Source organism: Ursus arctos, unplaced genomic scaffold (assembly GCF_023065955.2).
Source record: "Ursus arctos isolate Adak ecotype North America unplaced genomic scaffold, UrsArc2.0 scaffold_34, whole genome shotgun sequence".
Taxonomy (NCBI): domain Eukaryota; kingdom Metazoa; phylum Chordata; class Mammalia; order Carnivora; family Ursidae; genus Ursus; species Ursus arctos.
In genome coordinates, this window is record NW_026623030.1 from 24,399,181 (window position 1) to 24,422,962 (window position 23,782).

The 23,782-nt window shown below is 44.1% G+C and overlaps 1 protein-coding gene across 1 annotated transcript; it reads right to left on the bottom strand.

Annotated features, from left to right (window-relative positions):
• Positions 1–1,311: 1,311 nt before the first annotated feature.
• On the bottom strand, positions 1,312–23,609 carry VPS33A (VPS33A core subunit of CORVET and HOPS complexes). The gene is made up of 13 exons (XM_026514816.4): positions 23,453–23,609; positions 21,413–21,478; positions 20,836–20,963; positions 19,769–19,955; positions 13,590–13,706; positions 12,425–12,599; positions 11,426–11,619; positions 9,918–10,044; positions 8,969–9,036; positions 8,256–8,393; positions 6,407–6,544; positions 4,595–4,763; positions 1,312–3,832 (listed from the first exon to the last, which is right to left on the bottom strand). Exons 1-13 carry the CDS (start codon positions 23,552–23,554, stop codon positions 3,651–3,653), a joined length of 1,791 nt encoding a protein of 596 aa, XP_026370601.1. The 5' UTR covers positions 23,555–23,609; the 3' UTR covers positions 1,312–3,650.
• Positions 23,610–23,782: the final 173 nt, after the last annotated feature.

Sequence of the window (23,782 nt, forward strand, 5' to 3'; positions counted from 1 at the left end):
CCCAAGCGTGATGCAAAATGAGCCAGTTAGGATTTCAGCAAATAAAGAACAGACCCTTTCCCAGATGTAACAATGAAGAAAAAGCACGAACTTTATGCTGCTTCTGATTTTGCTTTTTGTTGTAGTTTGTGATTAAAGACTGTTTTCTTTTTTTGACCTTTAAAATAGCAGGGAGTGTGGACATCAACCCTTTTTTATCAACATCATCATCCAGAAGCAAATGGCTCCTTAATTTAATCAGGGTCTGTTATTATCAAATCATTGCCCCGGCCTCAGCCCTGCTGAAAACAGAAGCAGAACATTATCAAGCTGCTCAGGAAGCCAGTGAGTAGTAATTGCTCCCCCAGAGAATTGGTCATCTGAAGGGTTCTGTGTCCTGCCTAGTCATAGGAAAGAAAGTATGGCTAAGATTTATGCCCTCACCCCACCCCAGAGCAAGAGATGTAGAAGAGAGGCTATTAAAGTAGGCTCAGTTCTGTCGGCTTTCACTCCCACGCCCTTCAAATGGACGTCTCAGGGCAGCTGGGTATTCCAGCCTCTGCAGGCTCTGGGCACCACGCAGTAACCGAAGCTAAGAAACATGTGACTTAAAACTCACAGGTGTTCATTCAGAAATAAGAGCAACTGAGAAAGTTTACATTATTGCCTTTTTCTTAGATCACTGGCTGACGAAAAGGCATCCTCTATTTTCTGTAGCAGGTCATTAAGCCTGTGACTGTGTGTAATACATCTGGCTTTAGAGCACAATTCAGGGTCTCCATGATTCACTCTACGTGATGTTGCATTTCTACGCCCTGCCATCTTGACCACAGTCCCTCTCCCTATCTGCTTTAGACATTCAGTTCATTTGTTTTTTTTTTTTTTTTAAAGAGTATTTCTTCTTGAATTTCTGCTGAATACAAACACTTCCTCCTTTTGACAGGCCCATCTTTAACGTACAACTGAGAACAAGAGACAGACCAACATGTCACGGTTAATTGTCATCCATTTCTAGTGAGGGCAGAGCTAGAGTGGCCAATCCCTTCCCAGTGCTCTTCAAGAATTAAATGTGCTATTTTTAATATTCCTCCTTTTAACCATTACAGACACACCTCATCTTACTGTGCTTTGCAGATAGTGCGGTTTTTACAAATTGAAGGTCTGTGGCAACCCTGTACTGAACAAGTCTGTCGGCGCTGTTTCTTCAACAGCATTTGCCTACTCTGTATCGGTTGCAGTTTGGTAATTCTCTTAGCTCAAACTTTTCATTATTATATGCGTTACCGTGGTCTGTGATCAGTGATTATAATTCACTGAAAGCTCAGATGATGGTTAGCATTTCTTAGCCATATTCTTTAATTAAGGAACATACTTTTTTTTTTTTTACACAAAACACTATTGCACATTTAAGAGACTACAGGATAGCGTAAACATAATTTTTATATGCACTGGGAAACCAAAACATGCATCTGACTGGCTTTATTGCAACACTCACTTTTACCGGGGTGCTCTGGAACCAAAGCCACAATCTGTGTCGGTATGCCTGTATTCTCATGCTCTACAGTTAAACTACAATTCAAATACTTCTCTGTTGGCTAAAATCCAAAAGCGTATAGTAAGACCCAGAACAGTGCCTATGTAGACTTCTTTATCTACGTAGACTTCTTTTTTATGGAGTTGCTGGTGTGGCAGAACTGTCTAGCTAACTAGACAAAAGTCCAGACATGATGTAAACAATCGGCCCTCTCTAGGAATAAATGTACCATTCACATACCCTTTCTCAGTAAGGGCATACTCCTTTGAGACAAAGTCTGCTTCAAGTATTAAGTGAACTCACACAAAGGTGTATAATATATAATTATCCACCACTTTCTACTTGCATACAAATGAAGCAATTGATGTTTTTAAGTCTTCTGCTAAATGCGTTTTAGGAGCTGACCTAACTATGCTCTGAGCAAGCAAGTATAGAGTCACGAGTGAATGCAGACACATGAGACACAACCGAGTATCTGTTCATAGGACAAAAACCCCAGCCAAGGAGACCTGACCAGACTTGAACTGAATCCCATGAGCCAAAAACATTGAGGGACAAGGTGGATTTCATTCTCTAAGGCGGCTGAGGCTGACAACAGCTGCGGCTGGAAGGTATAAACTAATCTCCCTGGGATAACAAGTATTTGAAAAAGGATTTTCTAAAACAGGCATAGTTTTTTTAAAAACTGTCTTCCAAATACTGAACGTCAAGGCCAAATTGAATGCATGAGAAGGAGATCTTTTAAATATGACCTCTTCTCCTGCTCATTCTTAAAGAGATCTTTTTTTGATTGTAGAATTTCTCTTTTACTCATAGCATGCAATGTGCTACCAGAATTTTCACTAATAAAACAAAATGAGAATAAAACGTGTGGTTACTGATAAACAACAGAAGCCACACCTCCCGAGGAGGGATGCTGACCTTGATCCCCCAACAAAGGGGAGACGTGGGCAAGGGCTATGAAGCCATCCATTTGGTCCCCTTCTTGGATTTAACTTCCAGACTCTGGGATGGAGCAGGAGGGGGGCAGGGAACACACACAAGTTTCCAGCCTCTTGACCAACACCCTGCCCCTCTGCCCCACAGGCTAACCGTCTCCTGCAGGAGCAGCTGCGACTGCTCGACTCCAAGAACATCGACAAGCTGCATGTTTCCAAGCAAAACAGACCATGAAACAGAGCTGTGGTTTCCCAGCAAAACAACTGCAAGAGGCTGAGTGTGGAGAAGTACATGCGACAGTTACCAGGGGGTGGGGGGTGGTGTCGCCAAATGCTGAGGAAGTGAGAGTCACCGCTGCTCACCGGGGACCAGCTGGTGCTGGGGCCCACGGTGGGTGGGGAAGAAAACCGACACCTCGGTGGCGGCAGCTACCACGGAAACGTCGTGGAGCGAACAACACGTGTGCTCAGAAAGTGTCTTTGAATAACGTCTAAGAACATTCTCAGGAAGCTGCTCCCCAATCCTCACGTTCCTCCATGTAAAAAGCCCTTGATAAGTATGAGACCCACAGAAATTTAGCGGGTCGGACAGATGATGAACTTTGATTTGGAGGAAGAAGTCCCTCCACCCCGCTTGCTTAATGAAGCAGAGGAATCGAAAGCAGAAGGAATCCACACTCGCCACGGTGATCACCTAACACAGAGGCTGAGGACACCAGACGGCACGTGCCGCACTCTGCAGGAAAAAGAAATCTCCACTCAGTGGCGGCAGCAGCTGTGCCCCAACACCTAGCCACTGCCCCAGGCAGGATGTGCCTTCAAGAAAGCACTGTGTATTCGGGGCTCATTTTTACCCATCAGTCTCTGCCTTCCTGTTTTAAGAACTGACCTCGTTTGTGCAGCTGTCTATTAGCTAACCCCACCACCCTTAATATGTTTCTAGGGGTCTCTGAGGAAGACCCTGAGCTCAGAGCATTAACAACTGGTCTTTCTGTTAGCCAGGTGGGATTCTCTTCTATTCTTTTTTCTTCAAGACATTAGAAACACAAAAGAGAAGCAGGAGAACACGGTGTCATTGAGGAAGCTGACCCCCGAAGGAAATTCTGTAGCCTTGTCTTCGGTGGGCTTTCACTTCCTCTTGGCAGCTTCTCCAAAGGAGCAGTTTATTTTGCAGTTCACTCAAGTCAACTTTGATCACCCTAGAAAGGTTTTTCCATTAGAGACTCTATCCAGCTGGCCCCATTCATGAGCTTCGTGGTGGCAATGACATATTCTGTACCCCCATCTTCCAGCTGGGAGAGAAATCGCAGGGCAGCAATTTCAGCGAAGGTTACACCCCCGAGGAAAAATATCAGTGTGACTCGGTTTTCTCCTGGTTGACCTAAAATGGAAACATTTCAGAATTAAGAATTATTTATTATGGCTCATTCTCTTCCCATGTCTTAAAAAACTGCATCACGGGGGCACCTGGGAGCTCCTTCGGTTGAGCATCCAGCTCTTGGTTTCGGCTCAGGTCACGATCTCATGGGTCGTGGGATCCAGCCCCAGCGCTGGGCTCCGTGCTCAGCAGGAGTCTGCCTGTAGATTCTCTCCCTCTGCCCCCCCCCACTTGCTCTCGCATGCGCACTCTCGCTCTCTCTCTAAAAATAAATAAATAAATCTTTTAAAAAACCTGCATCATTGTGGCTCAATCAGTGAAGTGTCTGCCTTCGGTTCAGGTCATGAGCTCAGGGTCCTGGGATCGAGCCCTGAGTCTCTCTCTCCCCCTCTGCCCCTCCCCCTGCTCACTTTCCCTCTTTCTCTGAAATAAATCAATCTTTGAAAAAAAAAAAAGCATCGTATATAAGAAAAACAAAGTTAAGTGTGACTTGGTACAGACAGTTCTCTGAACCTCAGGAACATGACTTTTGGTCTTAACGCCTTTTCTAATTACTGAGATCCTCGCCTCAGAGGCTGAAAGCTGCTACTCCCGAGGGAATGATGGGTTCTAGTGCTTACACTACACGTTAGCAACTAACAACAGAGGTGTGCCGGACTCTGAGTCCCGCGTACCTTACAAACGTACTCTACAAAGCAACCGCATAGTCCACGAGAGCCACACGAGCAGGACGGCATTCCCTATAGATGCCGGCCACAGACTTACGTTTCTTTTGCAGTCCCGTAGGCAACGGCTGCCGTTCTTCAAAGTGGGGCCCTGGGAGTATGCGGAGAACTTCCTCGATACTGCGCCAGCCAGGCCGCGAGAGCAGCTGCGCCAATCGCACGCTGAGAGGGGCATAACCACTGTACACATACGATATGTCCGTGGGATTCTGTTAAATAATCAAAGGGAGAAAAGTCTGCAGATACAGAGACAGAGCCACTGAACAGCGGCCTTTTGGGCAATCCAAAATTATGTGATCTGGTTTTGAAGGCAGAAACACAAACTCCGCAACGTCCTGCTCCAATCCACCCCAGCTCGGCCTGCTTCTCAGCTGGCCGAGGTTCACTTTCAACTCAGATCTTGAAAAAGCCACTCAAAGCATCTCTAGGTACTGACCACGAAATGCTGTTATTTGCTTCGGCAAGAAACTTCTTGGAGGGAAACCCGGCACTCTCTAGCTGGGTAACAACGTGCACTTCCCTTGAACCCAGTCATTCCACTTTCAGGCATTTAGCCCACAGAGGGGCTCGTCCACCAGAATAGCCCAAAGCCCAGATGTATTAACTGCAACTCCGTGTGTACTAATAAAAGACTGGAAACAACCTGAATTTCTATCAAGAGAAACCTATTAAATCATAAATTAAGGTTTATCTGCAAAACCACTATGCAGCAATTAAAAAAAAAACTTACAAAAAAGAATGAGGTAGATCACAGAAGAATCTCCAAGATACAGTGTTTAAGTGGTGGCTGGCGTGGGTGGGGAGAGGCAGGTCAGAACAGGGAAGAGAGTGGAACTAATATATTGTTTACACTGTACGACACAGAAATTAAAAGTATCTATACTCTCCCCTCCCCGGGGGAAGGATAATCTGATTTCGCCACTGGTGGAGGAGACTTTTTAATTATTAGCTTTTGTTGCAGGAGGCAGCCTGATAAAGTTCTTATGAAAGTCCAAAAAAGAAAATAACAAAGAGAAATTTAGAAAAATTGGAATCAACAATAAATGTAAAGCGAAGAGCACTCTACTTTGGAGGCCAATGGTATAACATATGCTCTTTTATGTTAAAATGTCTGTAGATACATAGAATCTTCCTGGAAGGATAGATTAAAAAACTGGTTACAGTTGTTTCTTCTGAGAGAAAAGCAGGGTGAAATGTGGAGGGAACCTAACTTTCCACTGTTTGCCTTACTTTTGTATGGCTGACATTTTTACCACATGTGCTGGACATTTTCCAGATCCTTCTGCCCCACCCCGCTCTGTGTCCAGGAGGTGAACCTGTAGGCTCTATGCCAATGCGCTTCCACGCCCTATTTGGGTTTGGCCAATGGGAGGCACCAGATGGAACCTGGAGGGTGGGCAGAACCTGGGGTCAGGGGTTTACGGCCCTGGCTTCCTTCTGTGACACCGCTGGAGGCTGGCTGTGTCTCTAGACCAGAGGCCTCTCATCCCTTGTCTTGTCAGATGGTTTCCCCACACAGCTCTTCTCTCCAGGTTCTGGAACAGTTTTCTGCAGCAGTTCCCTCTCCTTGCCTTCGGGCCCAGGCTGGTAAGGAATCCCCACTGCATGCCTTTCACCGGTTGCCACCCTGCCCACATCTTAAGAAACTCTCCTCTAACTCCCCAGTGTCAGAGCACCCTTTGTTCTCAGCTGGGACTCTGGCAGATATAAAACGTGAATGCATCACTTTCTCAGAAACATTAGAAAACTGTTCTAGAAAGGGCAAGGTGGATGTATAAATAAGTAGCCTATGTGGCCACTATAAACCATTAACCAGGAGGTAAACTGAGTTGAAGTGGAGGGTGTGTCTCACCTGTTCGTTCACATCATCCATCCAGAGGCGCAGCGTTTTCCGGATTGTTGGGTAATTGTTTCTGCCCCCCGTCTGCGGCTTCAGCAGGCCAGCCTTCTCTAGGTTGTACAAGGTCAATATGTGCTCATAGCCGTACGTCTGCAAGACAAGCCATTCGGATTGATCCCAGATCAGGAAAAGAGTTTCTGCCAATTTCTAATAAGAGCACTTCCAACAAATGCATTTAGTTTGTGCTCTGGGGCACGTGACCCAAGTCCACGGAATGCCTGTCTACAGACACAGGGGCAGCGCCGAGGATGAGACCTGCTTGCCCGTTACAATTCATCCAGCTTGCTGCTTCAAAGAGGGATTTAAAGTTTGTTCTAAAGTCAGAATTTATGGACCCAACTTAAGTGAGCATCAAATAAGTTAATAAATATTTTATATGGGCTATAATTAGATATCTTAAAAAATGAGGCAGATCTATACATCCTGATAAGAAAGATCTGGATATATTCTTTTTTTAAAATTAATTTATTTATTAGAGAGAGTGCATGCCCGAGCAGGGGGAGGGACAGACAGAGAGATAATCTCAAGCAGACTCCCTGCTGAGCATGGAGCCCCACATGGGGCTCGATCTCACGACTCTGAGATCATGACCTGAGTTGAAACCAAGAGTTGGATGCTTAACCGACTGTGCCACCCAGGTGCCCCTGGATATATTCTTAAGGACAAAAAATATAATAATAGAATACTATGTACAGTAGGATTTTATTTCTGTTTAAAAAAAAACAGTAAATAATAACAGTAACAGCCGGCACTTACGTAAGTGGGGGGGGCAGCGTTCTGTTGTAAGCGTGTCACGCGTGCATGAACTCAGTCTCTTTATTACAACCCGATCTGCTAGGTGGTATCACTATCCCCGTTTTACAGAGAAGTTTAAGTAACTTGCCCAAGGTCGCGCAGGTACTTAGTAACAGAGCTGGGACATGGATCCAGCCAGTGTCACCCCAGAGTCTGCGAGTGTGAATATTCTTTGTCTGTAAGTGCAAACAAGGGAGTCTGGAAGCACAGAAACCAAACTGTTGCTATGGGTCCTATTTGGGGAGGGAGATGGGGGTGTGGGTGAGGTGCAGGAAGGACCACATGTTGCTCCGGATCGCCTTCTTTGAATCTTATATGTTGAGAATGCATGTGTTATCTGCTTAATTTTTTAAAAGACAAAACAATATAAAAAAAATTTGAGCATTTAGTTTTAATAATAATGTACTAAACTATGGCTGGTGATAGCAAATAAATACTACCTGAGACATTTTCAAACGGAGGGGAGAATTTTTTAAATAATGGTGGCCTTTTCCTAATCATGAAGTAAAACAGGCTTAATTTAAATACATCTGCTAAGGGATTATCATCAGAAAATCTGCAAAAACGTCCCTTCCTCCATCAAATGCAATCCAGTTAAAAGCAAGGGCACCAGACCCCGGTTCCCTGAGTTTGGGCACTGGCTCTGCCACTCATTAGCCGGGTGACCATGGGCAAACTACAAAACGACCCTGTGTCTCAGTTTTTTTATCCATAAAATGGGGACGATAACAGTATCTAACTCACAGGGCTGTAGTGAGGATTAAACAAAGGAATACAATAAAGCTCTTTCACTAGAGCCTGGTACATAGTAAATGCTCAATGAACATTAGAGGTTATTATTATGCAAACACAGTACACAGTGATCCATACCCAGGACAACCCCCTCTGGGTGTTAAAAAATTTTAAAAGACAGGTGAAACAATATACCACAATAGGAGCTTTAAGCAGTATTTTTTTAAAAAGGTATTTCCTCCCTTGGTAAATTAGTAATGTGAAATCTACTGACCTGGAGAATTTCTCTTTTGTAATAATCCAGAACTTTTTGTTTGAGTCCACTATTGCACACGGACTGGAGGCAAACCAATCTTAACACCTTGATCAGCGGGTGCTTTTGGGCAATACAGTCTTCAATGTAACTGTTGACCTAGAAACAAAATGTATAGGTATGTATCCCAGCATCCGTTTTGGGGACCTAATGAACTTGTATTTACGATTATTTTTCAAAGTGGAGGATACACTTGGGCATGCAGCTGCCTGTCTGAACACAGCAGACAGCCTTCTGAGAGACCCTTGAATGTCTAGGGCATCTGTGACTGTGTCTGTCTCAATAATAGAAGCAATTTATTGACCGCAAAGTAATAGGAACTTTCTTGGAAAACAGGAGATTTTCTAGAAAACAGGAATTTCCAGAAATTGAATAATTTTAAATGTATTAATAGAGGTGGATATTTACAGGAATTACATGAGCAGTTCCACAGAAAGCAAATATCGTCATTTAACTACGACAGGCCTTAAAGATGGTTGATTTCAGGGGCTGGGAAGCCCCTCGCACAGAGCAATGCTAACTACCCGTGACTTGGAGAAATCTAGACTTCCACATTCTGCACTTGCTCTTAAAATTGAATCGGCAAGGCATGGGAATCAACACAGCTGCTTTTCTAGCTATAATCTGACATTTGATAAATCACCAATGCTTTGTTAGTTTTATTGTTCACATACCTTATCAGTGTCTATTCCAGACATAAACTCCTGCTCCACTGTTAGTTTATCAAAGAAGTCTTCAGAAGCTAAAATGTAATTAGCAAATTTCAACTTAGAAATTAAATAAATGTTGATTTATTTGAGCAGTGTGCTTTTCTATCACAGAAGATAATTAAGAAACAAGACACACACAAAAAAAACCAGCAAGCCAAAGGTTCAAACTGTCAACTGAAAACAATCTAAAACGTGGAAATCCCTGTAACCTTGTGCTCCTAAATTACACTGAGTTGTAGCTGACTCCTTTGCTGTCTTAGGACTCAATACAGACCCCGAGAATTTTGCCTCAGTACCAGGGAAGGCCCGTCTCCCCAGCACTTCACTATCATCATCGAATTCAACCCAGTTTTAACTGCTTTCGATTAACAGGAAAACAAAGAACTGATTTTCCAACACCATGTTTTACTTCAGATTCAAAGTAGACTTCCTAATACCCAGCACCCATGTCTTACGAATAAACTCGTCTCTGGTTTAATATACATCTCTGAGCGCTTTTAAAATACTCAGCGTATGATCTCCCTACCAATTCTGCAGGAAGTTTTCAAGGGGAAAAACAGAAGCAGACACATCACATTGCTCTGATTAAATTACCCTTAACAAGAGGGAAAAAACTAGACGAGAGAAGAGCCTCATTATAGTGGCAAACTTACAGAAGAGTTTTTTTTTTCTTACCACTATTCCAAATATTTTGTCTTGGGATTAAATCAATAATAAGAAAAAATGAGTTAACCACAAATGAAACAAATTTAACTATGAACATGCCTACACTTACTTAACACTGAGAATGACATACAATGTTCAAATACAGCTGCCTTTCCCAAGGAGGGATCACGCTGTCCGTGACCCTGGTGTCAGACAGTGTGTATGTAAGTCAGCCCCGATGAAAATCATCACTCCAAAGGATACTCACTGGTAACGTCTTTGATTAACTCAGCAATCGAGGTGTGGTTTGCAAGTGAGCCTCTTGCTGCTTGCATGTGGGGCAGCTGGGAAACAAACTGCTTGATCTCCCCGACCGTCTTAGCGTTGTGCCTTTCCTGAAAATGAGAAAACGGCAGACCCATCAAGCAGGAGAGATATTTTATTTATTAATTTTTTTAGAATTATTCTGTTTTCAAGATTTTATTTATTTATTTGAGAGAGAGAGAGACAGCACTTGCATGAGTGGGGTGAGGGGCAGAGGGAGAGGGAGAAGCAGACCCCCACTGAGCAGGAAGCCCAGTGCGGGGCTTGATCCCAGGACCCCAGGACCAGGATCTGAGCCGAAGGCAGATGTTCAACTGACTGATCCACCCTCGTGCCCCGAAGATATTTTATTTTTAAGTGCTCTGTTCTGTGTGCTGCTCACAGGATGTATAATTTATATCAATGTGAAAAAAAGAACGGAATACAAACAGATCAGGCCAAACCCAGCTCTGACATTACAAGAAAAACAGAGATGAGTCCATGGTGCCTGATTACCGCGTTAGTAGCTGTTCAGAGAGCAAACGCGTGAGGTTTTCTCCTCCTATGCCCGGGCTCTTACCGTGATTGGTATGTGGGGGCTTCTGAGTATTTGTGGGGGCACTATCAGGTTTCCCACAAACATTTCTGAATAAAAAACGAAAACTGTTATGTTAAGAGGGGAATGTAAACAGCAAAGTGTCCTCTATAATTAAAAAAAATTGTATTCTTACTGCTGAATCTCAGTCTTGAGATTCCACGAACAAAGCGAACCTTGCCCAGTGGTGGGAATTTTTATTTGCAAAATTTAGTCAAGTAAACGAAATGTAACTTCAGAAATGTGAAAATCAATGAATGAATATAATCCCTCAGAAAGATGAAATCTAGAAATACATACTCGGTGAAACATTAGTTTCCAAAATCCTCCCAGTTTATGTTTCCAAAGTCTAAATACTCAGAATTTATCATCTTACTGAATTTCGCTGTTTCCAAAATGAGCTTCCCCAAGAGTAAACGAGCGGCCGGGCAAGAGGAGGCAGGAGGCGATAATGAAGCGCCTCTCTCACTGTCACCTACGGCATCGGCGGGGCTCCGCCGCCACCGGCACGCCGCCTAAACTTAGAGCTTTCGCCCCAAACCACAAGTTCTATTCTAGAGGATCTTTTATTTATAGTACAGCCGGCTTCCTCTTGAGTGAGATAGGAAATAATGAGAATAAAAAAAAAAGGTAAAACAAATATTTCTGACGAAAGCCTGTAAACAGCCCACACTGTTCCCTCCACCCCGCAAAAAAGGAGCAAACTTAACACCTTCTGTCACGGGTCTGGGGGCAAGTTCTAAAAGAAACCCTGGGGACCCCCAGTTGCTTTTTTGAGAAACGTGCACCTGAACCGAAGCCCAGAGGCTCTCCTCTCCTGGGGGGGCGCAGTCTAGCCTGTGACCCACAGCGGCGGCAAGACGGCCAAAGCGCCTCACCTCAAACGCTGCGGAGATCACCTTGGCTTTCTTGCTAAGCACGGAGCCCACCGCGTTGAAGTTCTTGTCTCGGATCTCAGCATAGAGCTCCTCTGCAGAATTCAGCTGAAGCTTCTTTGCTTCCGTGGGGAGATCCTTCCCACCATCGCCCTGTTTCTTCGGTGCAAATTTCTCCGGAGGTAATTTCACATAACCTGGATGACAGCGGAAGGGAGCAAGCACCTGTGTGCATTTACTGGAAGAACGGATCAAGGGTCCGGCACAAAACAGGATTTTCCAACTCAGGAGAGAAGTAAGCCCTCTCTGGGAAACAACGCCATACAGTACTGAGGTTTGATTTTTCCACGGTCAAACTACACTTTGATTATAAAGACACACATCAGGACTTTTATTAAACATTTCTACCGTTTCAAATGCTGACAGAAATAAGCATGGTGTGGGCCAAAACCAAACCAGACCTAATGATCTGTCACACCGAAACACTAGCAGGCCTCTCCAGTCTCCCATGTGGTGTCCCCAACCTTGAGTGTTGGCCCCTCCCTGGATACGCCCCACTGAGATCTCAACGGCAGCATCCCTGTGTTTCGTTCGGATGTGGCCTGCCCCTCGCCGTGGCCCTCTACACCTACCCCTCACCAAACCCAGAGCAAATGCCCCCTCTCCAACCAGCCTTCCCGAACTGCCAGCCACGAGGGCCCACATTCTCCAAACTACAGTGCCACCTATATCTAACCCAGGGCCGCTCCTCACGGGGACAAGCACAGTCCTGCACACTAAGCATCTGGCCAGCTTTCGTGGGAACAACAACAGCAGTTTTTGCTTGGACTCTGTTTAATCTGGTGTCTGAAAGCCAAAAGTCAGTATTGTACTTTCTCAAATATCCTCTGATTTACACGCAGAGAAAGCATCTCCTAAAAAAAAAAAAAAAAAAAAAAAAAAGACCTTTTGGATACTTTTATCCGATAACCTTTCAGGAAACACAGATGTCACTTTACTTACTGTTCTGAATGCCATAAATTTCATCAATGAGTCCTTCATACGTAAGCTGAGTGGCAAGAGGCGTTAATAAGTCCACGTTTCGATCGAGCAACAAGAGATTATCAAACACAGGAAATACTGAATTCTGGCTTCCAGTAAACTCTCTCTTCATCCTGATCATCATATTGGCCACTTGCTGGAAACAAAACATTGGGTCAGGTGGGACCTTTCTGGGAAGTAGCAGATTTTAAAATGCCGCTAAAAACAGAAAGACCATCAAAAAATTTTAAAAAGGAGAGAAACTGTGGAAGAGTGAGATTGATCGGAAATAAGCAGTTAGAGAAAAGTGTCTGCTGTTGGCCACCCCCTCCCACACACGCACGTGCACCGACACCAGCCACTACTCAGTGAGGCGCGAACTCACATGCAGTCTGTTCTCGTTATTCGTGGGACTCCTGTGAGGTCGCCACGAGCAATGAGCCAGTGAGCACTGAGCCTCTGCTCCAAGGGGAGATATGGGGTTAGGTTCCTGCAAGCCTCTGGTTACAACGTTTTTTGGTTTTTGGGGGGTGTTTTTTTTTTGGTTACAATGTTTTTATCAACTAATGTGTGACCTTGTTTTATGTGTGTTTCTATTTAAAGATACTTTATTTTGTATGGCTTGCTGATTCACCAACGATGAACTCCTAGCCAACAGCACCGTCACGCACGCCTCAGGGAGGCTGAGCCAACACGGATTCTCTCGGTCAGGCCCATCAAAACCTTCCCGAGCTCGGGAACACGGGCAGTGCGTCAGGACCACCCTTGGGGCCCTGTGAAACAGTGAAATCACCAACAGAAAGCACAAAAAATGCAAAAAATGTGGTGTTAAGTAGTACATGGCACTACATAGTGGCAAAAAAGGACACCTGTTTACAGCCTGGGAGCCGAAACAAGAAGGCAGAGCATCGCTTCACTGCACGTCAGCTGGGAACGCGCACAGTGGGCGGCTCAAATTTCCTGCCACTCGTGACATGTCTGCAGAACACCGTGAATATCACTTCTGGGGTTACAAGCCCAGTTCAGCAAGCAGGTGAATTCACACATAAATAGGACTGACTGTTGTTGGTAAGTAGCTTCCCATTGCTTCCCTTTTGGGTACCAGGGCACCCCTGCCTTCACCACAAAAACATGTACCATTTCTTACCCTGGCGCACTCTCCTTTCCCAAAGATCTGGGGGATTGTGCCGTACAGAGCCTGCAGGGTCATCAGCCCCTTGGCTGCGTGGTAGAGGCTCGTCTGGTCACTCTCCAGGTAGCACTCCTGCGGGGAGAAAGGGTGGTTACTGTTCAGCCCCAGTCACTGGGTGCTGGATGCCTCTGTTTGGCCCTGGACCTTTCCCCTTTTTTCCCACTTTGCCTGGAAAGCTGGGGATGCAAGAACGTTTCGTCAAGCTGCTATTTGGCAGCCGAGAACACAAGGCCAAGAGCTGTGCTACTGGGACACAGCTGTGGAAGCAACTGGTAGAGCCTTCTGGAAGGAAAGTGTTCACCAAGCACACCAATTCTTCTTCTTTATTGACTCTCAAGTAAACTGATTAACAAAGATGGACAATGAGAATGGGTTCTCCTACTCCCTATGGGGAGTGCAGACTTTGGGAGGGCATTCTGGGAGGGCCACATGCTAATACCCACAAAGGCACACATTCTTTGACCCCCAAAGTGCCAGAGGACCACACAACGGAATACTTAGCAGTTTTGACAAACGTGAGATTTTCATATATGCTGACAACAAACAAAGGTTGAAACATCTTGAGGAGTGAAAAGGGGTAGTGGAACAATCTTTAGAGTATGATCTCATTTTCAGAAAATACATTTTACTTTATAAAATATATAAGGTATATTTCCTCAAGGCCAACAAAATACACACAAAGCCAGTTGGGAAGCGAGGGGGAAATGCTCAGTTCTGACACTGACTCACGTCACCTTGATCTGAGCCCCTCTGTGCCACTTCCCAGCTGCTCCCTAGGCCAGTTAGATAACCTCTGCATGCCTCAATTTACTCATCTGCAGAAGGGAGTACATTCCACGTGGTGTAAGGAGTCAATGAAGAAAATGCATGTAAAACATTAAATCCCAGCATTTGAAACATACAGTAAGTGCTTGATAAATGTTAGCTTCTATTATTTGGAGTTGTTTGGATATCTTTCACAATCATCATCTGCTCATAAGTTAAATGGTACATGAGGTGCCTGGGTGGCTCAGTCGGTTAAGTGTCCGACTGTGGATTTTGGCCCAGGTCATGATCTCAGGGTTGTGAGATCGAGCCCCACATCAGGCTCTGTGCTGGGCGTGGAACCTGCTTAAGATTCTCTCTCCCCGGGGCGCCTGGGTGGCACAGCAGTTAAGCGTCTGCCTTCAGCTCAGGGCGTGATCCCGGCGATCTGGGTTCGAGCCCCACATCAGGCTCTTCTGCTATGAGCCTGTTTCTTCCTCTCCCACTCCCCCTGCTTGTGTTCCCTCTCTCGCTGGCTGTCTCTATCTCTGTCGAATAAATAAAATCTTAAAAAAAAAAAAAAAAAAGATTCTCTCTCCCCCTCTCCCTCCCTCTCTAAAAAGAAATAATAAGTCAAAATGGTACATTGCACCAGACATGTGCCCTTCACCCACCCGCCCAACATGTCTAGTCTCCAAAGCCAGGAGGGATAGGATACCAGAGGGATTAGGGAAGACAGAGTGGAGCACTCGGGCACTCTGCCCAGGGGAGGAAGGAGGGCCGGCCCCCAAAGACACTGTGAGGAGTGTTTGGTCACCACTGGAACCACTGCCGGAGAGAGAGAGGGCATGAGTGACGGGGGGAGAGGAAGAAGCAGACTCCCCACTGAGCAGGAAACCTGATGCGGGGCTTGATCCCAGGACCCCAAGATCATAACCTGAGCAGAAGCAGATGCTTAACCGACTGAGCCACCCAGGTGCTCCTTTAAGATTTTATTTTTAAGTAATCTCTAAACCGGACATGGGACTCAAACCCACAACCCCAAGGTTAAGAGTTGCACACTCTACAGACTGAGCCAGCCAGGTGCCCCAGCATTCATATTATTTGTAATTTAAAAAGCTGTATTCCTACAGACATTCCTTTTTTTCTTTTTTTAAGATTTACTTATTTTTATTTCAGAGAGAGCAAGTGAGCAACCATGGTGGGGGGGGGCAAAGGGAGAGAATGTTCAGCAGACTCCCCCCTGAGCACGGGGCCTAGGGGACTTGATCTCAAGAGCCTGAGATCATGACCTGGGCTGAAATCAAGAGTTGGATGCTCAATCGAAGGAACCACCCAGGCGCCCCAGACATTCCTTTTATAAGGCTATCCTTAAAAAAGATTTAAAAGGTAAAAACAGATATTAACCTTGAATTGTTTAATATAAGTGTCGGTGGGGTGATTATTTGCATTAATATCTCAACTCTGTTGTGCACTTGTGGCATTTTAAGCCAGGAGGACATTTTTGGGAGGGACAAATGCTAATACTGTTAACATTTAAATGCACATACTTTTTGACCTCTAAATCCCACATGCCCACACCATAGAACAGCCTACAGTTTCTATAAAGGAGACAGGCTTATATACACTGATTTTTATGTGTACAATTAAACACTGTTACTGAGCATTCAATGGGTGAATTCTGATTCCCACATTTTATACAAACCAATGATGGAAAAGATCCTAATCACATCCCCAAAGCACAGAAAGACCTACATGTGCCTTCTGATGCCAAAAATCACTAAATTTATGCTCATTGTTTAAAATCACATAAATATATAAAATTACATCAACTCCATCAGAAATTGGGGCTGAATTTCGCACTAGGTGGAATTCTCAGCCTTACCATCCAGGCCAAATCTTTGATTTCTAAACAGAATCTGAAGAAAACATACAAAACCAAGAGCTTGAAATTCCCAGCAGAAAATAATTCTGTCCGTTTTTTGCAAATCATCGGAAAAACAAACAGGAGATCTCTCCTCTGGACAGGGTCTGTCATGCCGGGACAAGTTTTCCTCAGCTGCTACCAATTCGCATTAATTACAGAGATGTGAATTAATGACAGCTGGGTAAACCATTACAGATACATGATGAAACAGATATAGCAAAATGGTAATTCCAGAACCTATGTGATGGGTATAAGGGTGTTCCTTGTCAAACTCTCAACTTTTCTGTATGTCTGAATTTTTTCATTTAAAATGTTGGGGGGGGGGCGTATATACCACCTTTGGATGAAATTCAGCGTATAAGCAAACCAGTAGGGAACATGGTGGAAAAAGAGCCAAGAGGTTCTCTTGGTTACTCAAATTAGTCAGTGGTGCCACTGAGATCTATCGCCTCAAGTTAACTCTTTAAAGGAAGTGATCACTGTTAACAGCATATTGGGGAAGAGAAAGTTTCAAAGAATTTTTTTGCACAACACCAGAGGTTCTCGAAAGTTCTAGTCTCCAGACCAGCAGCATCACAAACCCATGAATCAAGGAAGGAAATATGGACAGATGTGAGTGCACTGAAAAACACGCATGGCAAAAACTACCATAAGCAAAGTCCAAAGACAAATGTCAAAGGAGAGTAAAGAACAGTCTACGTTTACGGGGCCCACATGCACAGTGACCTATGTACAGGGTTATCTGCTGCCTCTGACAGCACAAGATGAGAAACGCTGATATGGCCTTCAGAAGTGGACTGGTTTGATAAATTATAGTAGCTCCAAAAAAAATACAGAAGCACTTTCATATATGGTAGAAAATGACCTTGATATATATTATTAAGAGAATAAAGATACCAAAGTCACATAGTATATGCCATCATTTGTATAAAAGTGGAGAGAGGGTATTTTATATATACTATGAGCTGTAACTACGTGAAGCATCTCTGGAACAAAAAAAAAAAAAGAATTAGTAATAGTGATTGCTTCTGACAGGGAATTGGCAGTTTGAGCACTGGGAGGCTTACTTTTCACTCTGTACCTTTCTTACTCAAAGAATTTATCACTGTACAGGATAATGTCTTCAAAACACTTTCAAGTCATTTTATTAAAGTACTATTTTTTTTAAAGATTTTCTTTATTTATTTGACAGAGACAGAGACAGCCAGCGAGAGAGGGAACACAAGCAGGGGGAGTGGGAGAGGAAGAAGCAGGCTCCCAGCAGAGGAGCCTGATGTGGGGCTCGATCCCAGAACACCGAGATCACGCCCTGAGCCGAAGGCAGATGCTTAACGACTGAGCCACCCAGGCGCCCCTAAAGTACTATTCTTATGAGAGAGAGTGTTCTTCGAAATGAAGATGGTAAATAAAACAAATACATAAAATCACATTTGCAAGAAAACTCTCAGCTCTGGAGAACAAAGGCGTGCACATTTGCTATAAACTAAGTGGAAAATAAGCAGCGGAGAAAACCAGAGCTGCAACAACTGGCTACCCATCTGGAAAAAATTAAATGAACCTCAACCTCACACCACACACTTCACACAAATGCACAATTCAAGCTACACTAAAGACCTGACCTTTTTTTTTTTCCATAAAAAGCAAAACTTCCAAGACTTTCGAAGGAAACTATAAGATTTCCTATGTCTTCAGGGTGGAGGATTTAGTAATACTCAAAAAGCACAAACTAAAAGAATAAAAGTGATATATTTAAAGCTTACTACAAAGCCACAGTAATCGAGAGAGTATGGTACTGGCATAAGCACAGGCATATTGATTAAAGGAATAGTACTGGGACATCAGAAATAAGCACTTATGTTATGGACAACTGATTTTCAACAAGGGCACCAAAACAATTCAGTGAGAAAAGTACCGCCTTCCAGCGAACGGTGCTGGAACAAATGGACAGCCACATGCAAATAGAATGAAACTGGATCCCCACCTCCCATCAGATAAAAGTGAACTTAAAATAGCTCAAAGACCTAAATGTAAGACTGAAACCATAAAATTCTTTGAAGAAAACATAAAGGACAATCCATTACTCTGGGTTAGACAATGATTTCTTAGATGGGACGCCAAAAGCAAAAGCAACACGAGGGAAAAACAGATAAACTGAACTTGTGTTGAAAAAAAAAATTTTGTGTGTGTTGGAAGATACCACTTTTATCAAGTGAAAAAAAACTCACAGAATGGGAGAAAATATTTGCAAATCGTGTATCTGATAAAGGACTTGCATCCAGAACATTCCAGAATTCTTACAACTCTTCTAATGAAAAGATAAACTATCCCACTTTAAAAAGTGCACCATGGATCGGAATAGACATTTCTTTAAAGGAAGACATACAAATGGCTAAGAAGCAGACGAGAAGGTGGCCAACATCATTAGTCACTATGGAAATGCAAATCAAAACCATAATGAGACAATGCTTCACACCCTCTGGCATGGCAAACTTCAAAGACAGATGATAATGTGTTGGTGAGGATGTAAGATTGGAACCCTCATCTATCTCTGGTGGGAGCAGAAAACAGTGCAGTCACTAGGGAGAAGTCTGGAAGCTCCTCCAAATGTTAAACACAGAGTTTTACCGTTCGATCCAGCAATTCTACTTCTAGGTGTATGTAAGAGAAATGAAAACACGTGTACACGCAAAACCTCGTGTGAATGTTCACAGCATCATGATCACCGACAGGTGAAAACTCATCATCTGTAGTGGAGGTTATCATTACGACGGATACTGTTTGGCAATAAAAAGGAGTGAAGGACTGATATCTGCTCCAATGTGGATGACCCTTGAGAGCATGAGGCTAAGAAAGACGCCAGACACAAGAGACCACATGTTATATGATTTCGTTGATAAGAAATCTCCAGAATAAAGGAAATCCATACAGATGGCAATGGACTAGTGACTGCCAGTAGCTGGGGAGGGACACAGTGGGAGTGACTGCTAATGGGCAGAGGGTTTCTTTCTGGGATGATAAAAACGTTCCACAACGAGACGGTGGCGATGGCTGCACAGCCCTGGGGATACACTGGAAACTGGTGAACTGCACACTTTAAACGGTAAACACACACTTTTATGGCACGTGAATTATGTCTCAATAAAGATATTCCTAAAAAAAGAAAAAAAGCACTTTGTAATGGGAAATGTTTACATGATAAAATATATTATAATTAAAAGACAACCACAGATGGGAGAATATACTTGCTGCTTCTATAACCCACAGTGATTCGTGTCCAGAATATGTAAAGAATTCCTTAAAAAGAAAAAATGGGTGACAAAAATGAACAAGCTGAAAATGCGCTGAAGAGAAAAATCTTAAATGTCAATAAACATATGGAAAGAGGCTCAGCTTCATGGTAATCACAAATGCAAATATGACAAAAACCAAAGTCTGACGTTAAAAAGGAGAATGCCAAACTTACTTTGAATGCACCCTCTGATTCCATGGATAAGAGATCCCCATCAAATGGAATGAGGTCGAGGCTGTACTCCTCCCTATGAATAAAGGATCCCAGAACACCCAGATCCTTCAACCGTTGTTCGCACAGTAGACTACGTCGCGGCACAAACAAAATGTGGAAATCTCTTGTTGGACCACGTCTGTCTTCACTGCAAATCAAGTAACATTTGTTAGCTTACAAGCCCCTACGAGTCGTCGGCTATTTCACTTATTTTATTCCCAGAGCCTGGCCCGCTGCCTGGTACACAGCAGGTGCAAAATAAATGCTGGTTGGATAAACATACACATATTGACTTCCAGATTCAAGTTGTTACATAGTTGCTTCTTTGTTCTCTTTTTCCCTGACAGGAAAGAGGCATTGATTCACAGCCAGTGTTTCGTGATGCATTTTCTAGCTTTCTCTTAAACCGTTTATGGGGCTTTAAAGCTCTCAGGTTTATGGAAACAGGATATCCGTGTCTTACTGAAAACAAATGACTCTTTAACCCAACCAATGCAGTGACACAGCCTTACAGGAAAATGAAAGATCACTCTTGACTCCCAGGTCTAGTCTCCTTGACAGTGGACTTCCCACAATAGCCCAGATGCTTTTAAGATCTAAAAGGCCACCTCAATCAACTGTACCAGAGTGCAGATGGGGCTGAGAACTTCCTCTAAAGACTGGATGCTGTATTAAACTTTCATCAGCTCATACTTATTTTGCTTATGAAATTCAAGCACGCTATATTGAGTGTATTGAAAAATAACCATTAGAGGTTTTGGTTTTGTAATCAGAGTCCTTTCTATTGATATAGGTCCCAATTTTAGCTGTCCTGAAAATGGGGTTATATGTTGACCCCTTTCTCCACCTGTTTGAACAACTTCACGAGTTTCCCATTTGCCGTCTTATGTTCTTTCGCACCTGCCCTGTTTTCTAAAGACCACCTTTCCATGCACTGGCAAGACGAGGAACTGCACAGAGGCTCCGTACATTAAAACCATGAGAAGGACCAAACCTCTCTGGGACCAAACATAAACTCTGAGAGATACCTGAGCACATTTTCAGCAATTATATCCATCAGTTCTAGCCTGGGTCTGACAAAAAAAATAATATTCTTGACATCAGCTGCTGGCAAACGACTTCCTTTAAGTGTGAACATTTTTTCCACTTCATGTTCCTAGAAAAACACATACACCAAAGGTTAACAAAACCCCTGAACTTTACCTATCCTATCCAGATTCAGACATCATAAACACTCCCAGCCAAATAACATTATTACTTGATTAGCAACATTTAGTTTCCCCAAAGCCAGATGTATAAAGGACAAAGCTTCAGGATTAAGTCACTGCTACCGCACCTGAATTCAAATGAGCCTCACACGGAACTGTCAGGGACACCAGGTAATGGTCACAAAATACAAGACTCGTAACTTCCTAGAAGTAGGATCAGCATAAAATCACTGGCCAATGGACCACTGTATAAAGAATGTTAAACATGCACTAGTATCAGTGTATATAAAGACCAAAGAGCTTTGCCAGCCAATTACTCAGGAGAAAATGTAAAATCCCATTATTGCTACAGTTTAGAATTATTAATCTCTAAATGAAACCCAAATAGCTTATTTACCTTCAGTAGTGAATACTGTGCAATCAGGCCAAATGGTCCTGTGAGGTACTCGTCCCAAACTATTGCCTGTGGGAGGGGAGAAACACTCTTGTTATGCTTAATACCAGGTAATACCAGGAATTTCAACAACACCTACAGAAAATAGCAGTCATACATAGTAGGAACATTTCCTTCAAACTCTGAATTAACAAAAATTTTAATTGGCTCTAACCACATTCATATCTTACAGATCTAAAGAAAAACCAGCATCTGGACAAGTGATGTTATTGTTGGCTTTTTGTTTGTTTTCTTTTGTTTTGTTTAAAGATTTATTTATTTGAGAGAGAGAGAGAGAGTATGTGTGCAGGGAGAGGGAGGAGAGAAGCTCAAGCAGACTCCCTGCTGAGTGCAGAGCCCAGCTCGGAGCCCAACACGGAGCCCGATCCCATGACCCTGAAATCATGACCTCAGCCAAAATCAAGAGTTGGACTCTTAACAGACTGAGCCAAGCAGGGGCCCCAGTGATGCTACTGTTGTCATGGGGAAGTTAAGACTTAATCACTGTCCTCGACAGGAAGAAGGAACTGTAGTTTGTCGTGTATCTGGTATTAATTATTAGATTGAACCAGATGGAAACTGCTAATGGCAACAGCTCAACCTAGTATTTTATATGGAAATGTCACATAATCAAATTATATAAAATTAAAACCTTGGATATAGGTATTACAAATCTTATTTTGACAGAAAAGTTTTAAAAGCTTTGGGAAGTTTAAGTAACACGTCCAGGGTCACACAGGGACCTTGGACCTTACATATGGCATTGGGGGACCAACCTAGTACTCAGTGACCCACGGATCATTGCTCTGGGCCACTAAGAGCATTTCTACTACTAATCTCCAGTGTCATTTCTTCCTCTCCCCCCACTTTTAAATAGAGGGTATGCACCAGGTGGGTGGAGGGGCAGAGGAAGAGGAAGAGAGAGAATCTTAAGAAGCTCCATGTGGGAGCCCTGAGATCATGATGAGCCGAAATTAAGAGTCAGATGCTTAACTGACTGAGCCACCCAGGTGCCTCCTTCTTCTCTTTTTTAACTGAAATTTTTACTGAGACAAGTGTAGATTAACATTTATTTGTAAGAAATAATAGAGAGCCTTTGTATGCTCTGCCCAGTTTTCCCCAATGGTTACATTTTGCAAAACCAGAGTACAATATTACATCCAGGATACTGACATAGATCCAATCCATGACCTTATTCAGATTTCAGTATCATTTCTTGAGCCTGAACTGGGCACCTAGGACTTAGCCTCCTTTTTTTCGCTCAGTGGCTGCTAGTACCTACTCTATCTCTTGCGGTTCTGTTCTTCCTAAGACTGATTCCTGAGATTCCCCAGGTTTTCCTTTTCTTTTCGGAGCTGTATTGCCAATTACTTAAGGGGCCTGATAAATCCTAAGGGGAGAGGAGAAAGGTGACACCACTTAGAAGAAATCCTATCAAGTCCCTGATCTACAATTTCTTACTCAGCTGTGAGCTGGGTGGTAGTAAACGTCTAACAGGATAAACAATCCCCAGAATGGTCACGGTAAAGCCTCAAATAACTCCCAACTTCTTTCATAATCCGTGTGAGCAGCAGGTTGCAAGATGTTGTTGCTTCAGAGACTTTCGATAGTTCGATATGCAACGACACGCATGATCACTGTAATGCAGGGACACTGGACCATCTACGTCCTTGGGCCGGGCCCGCCCCATGCGTCCTGATCTCAGGGGCACCAGACCTGCCCCTCTGGACATGAAGGGCACCTGACAGAGCTGGTTCACGAGGGGTTGAGATACCACAGTGGCTTACTGTGCAGCAACGAAACAAGTGCTATGCCACGCCGACTCCGGACTGCGTGCCTCAGGACCCACGGGCAGGTCCCTCTCCCAGCCTCACTGGTCCCGCCTGTTCCCCTCCTCGGAAGCCCCAGGGACCTCGTACACCTGGAGCTCAGGCGGTCAGGCACCGGAACAGGCCAGGCCGGACTGGCGGCTGGAGAGCGCTGTCGCCACCTCCCACCCCTCACCTTGCTTCCCGCGCACTTGTCCAGGAACTCGCGCAGCTCGCGACGCACCGCCTCGCGCAGCACGTTCAGGTTCACTCGTCCGTAGGACAGGTGCGCCGCCATCTTGCCCCACCGCTCTCTTTCCCGGGGGAGCACCCGGACGCGGTCACGTGGCAGCAGCATCACGTGACTAGGGCGACTGACAGCACGCAAACCCGGAAACTGTAATGGGCTTGCTATCTTTCCTGGCCCTAACGCCCGCAGCTTATTCTACCGCGTGGGTTCCGACACTCCCCAAGTACCCCGGCACCATCCGGACCCTGCCTCAGTCCAGGAGTCGTTGGACGCTGA

What these genes read in the sequence shown, in the direction of transcription:
- VPS33A (XM_026514816.4), bottom strand. Translation starts at nt 23,554, where the DNA reads ATGGCGGCGCACCTGTCCTACGGACGAGTGAACCTGAACGTGCTGCGC. An exon ending in ACAAGTGCGCGGGAAGCAAG is followed by an intron (nt 21,479 to 23,452) that starts GTGAGGGGTGGG and finishes CCCCTCCCACAG; the next exon opens with GCAATAGTTTGGGACGAGTA. An exon ending in TGATCTCCGCAGCGTTTGAG is followed by an intron (nt 10,045 to 11,425) that starts GTGAGGCGCTTT and finishes TCTCATTTTCAG; the next exon opens with GAAAGGCACAACGCTAAGAC.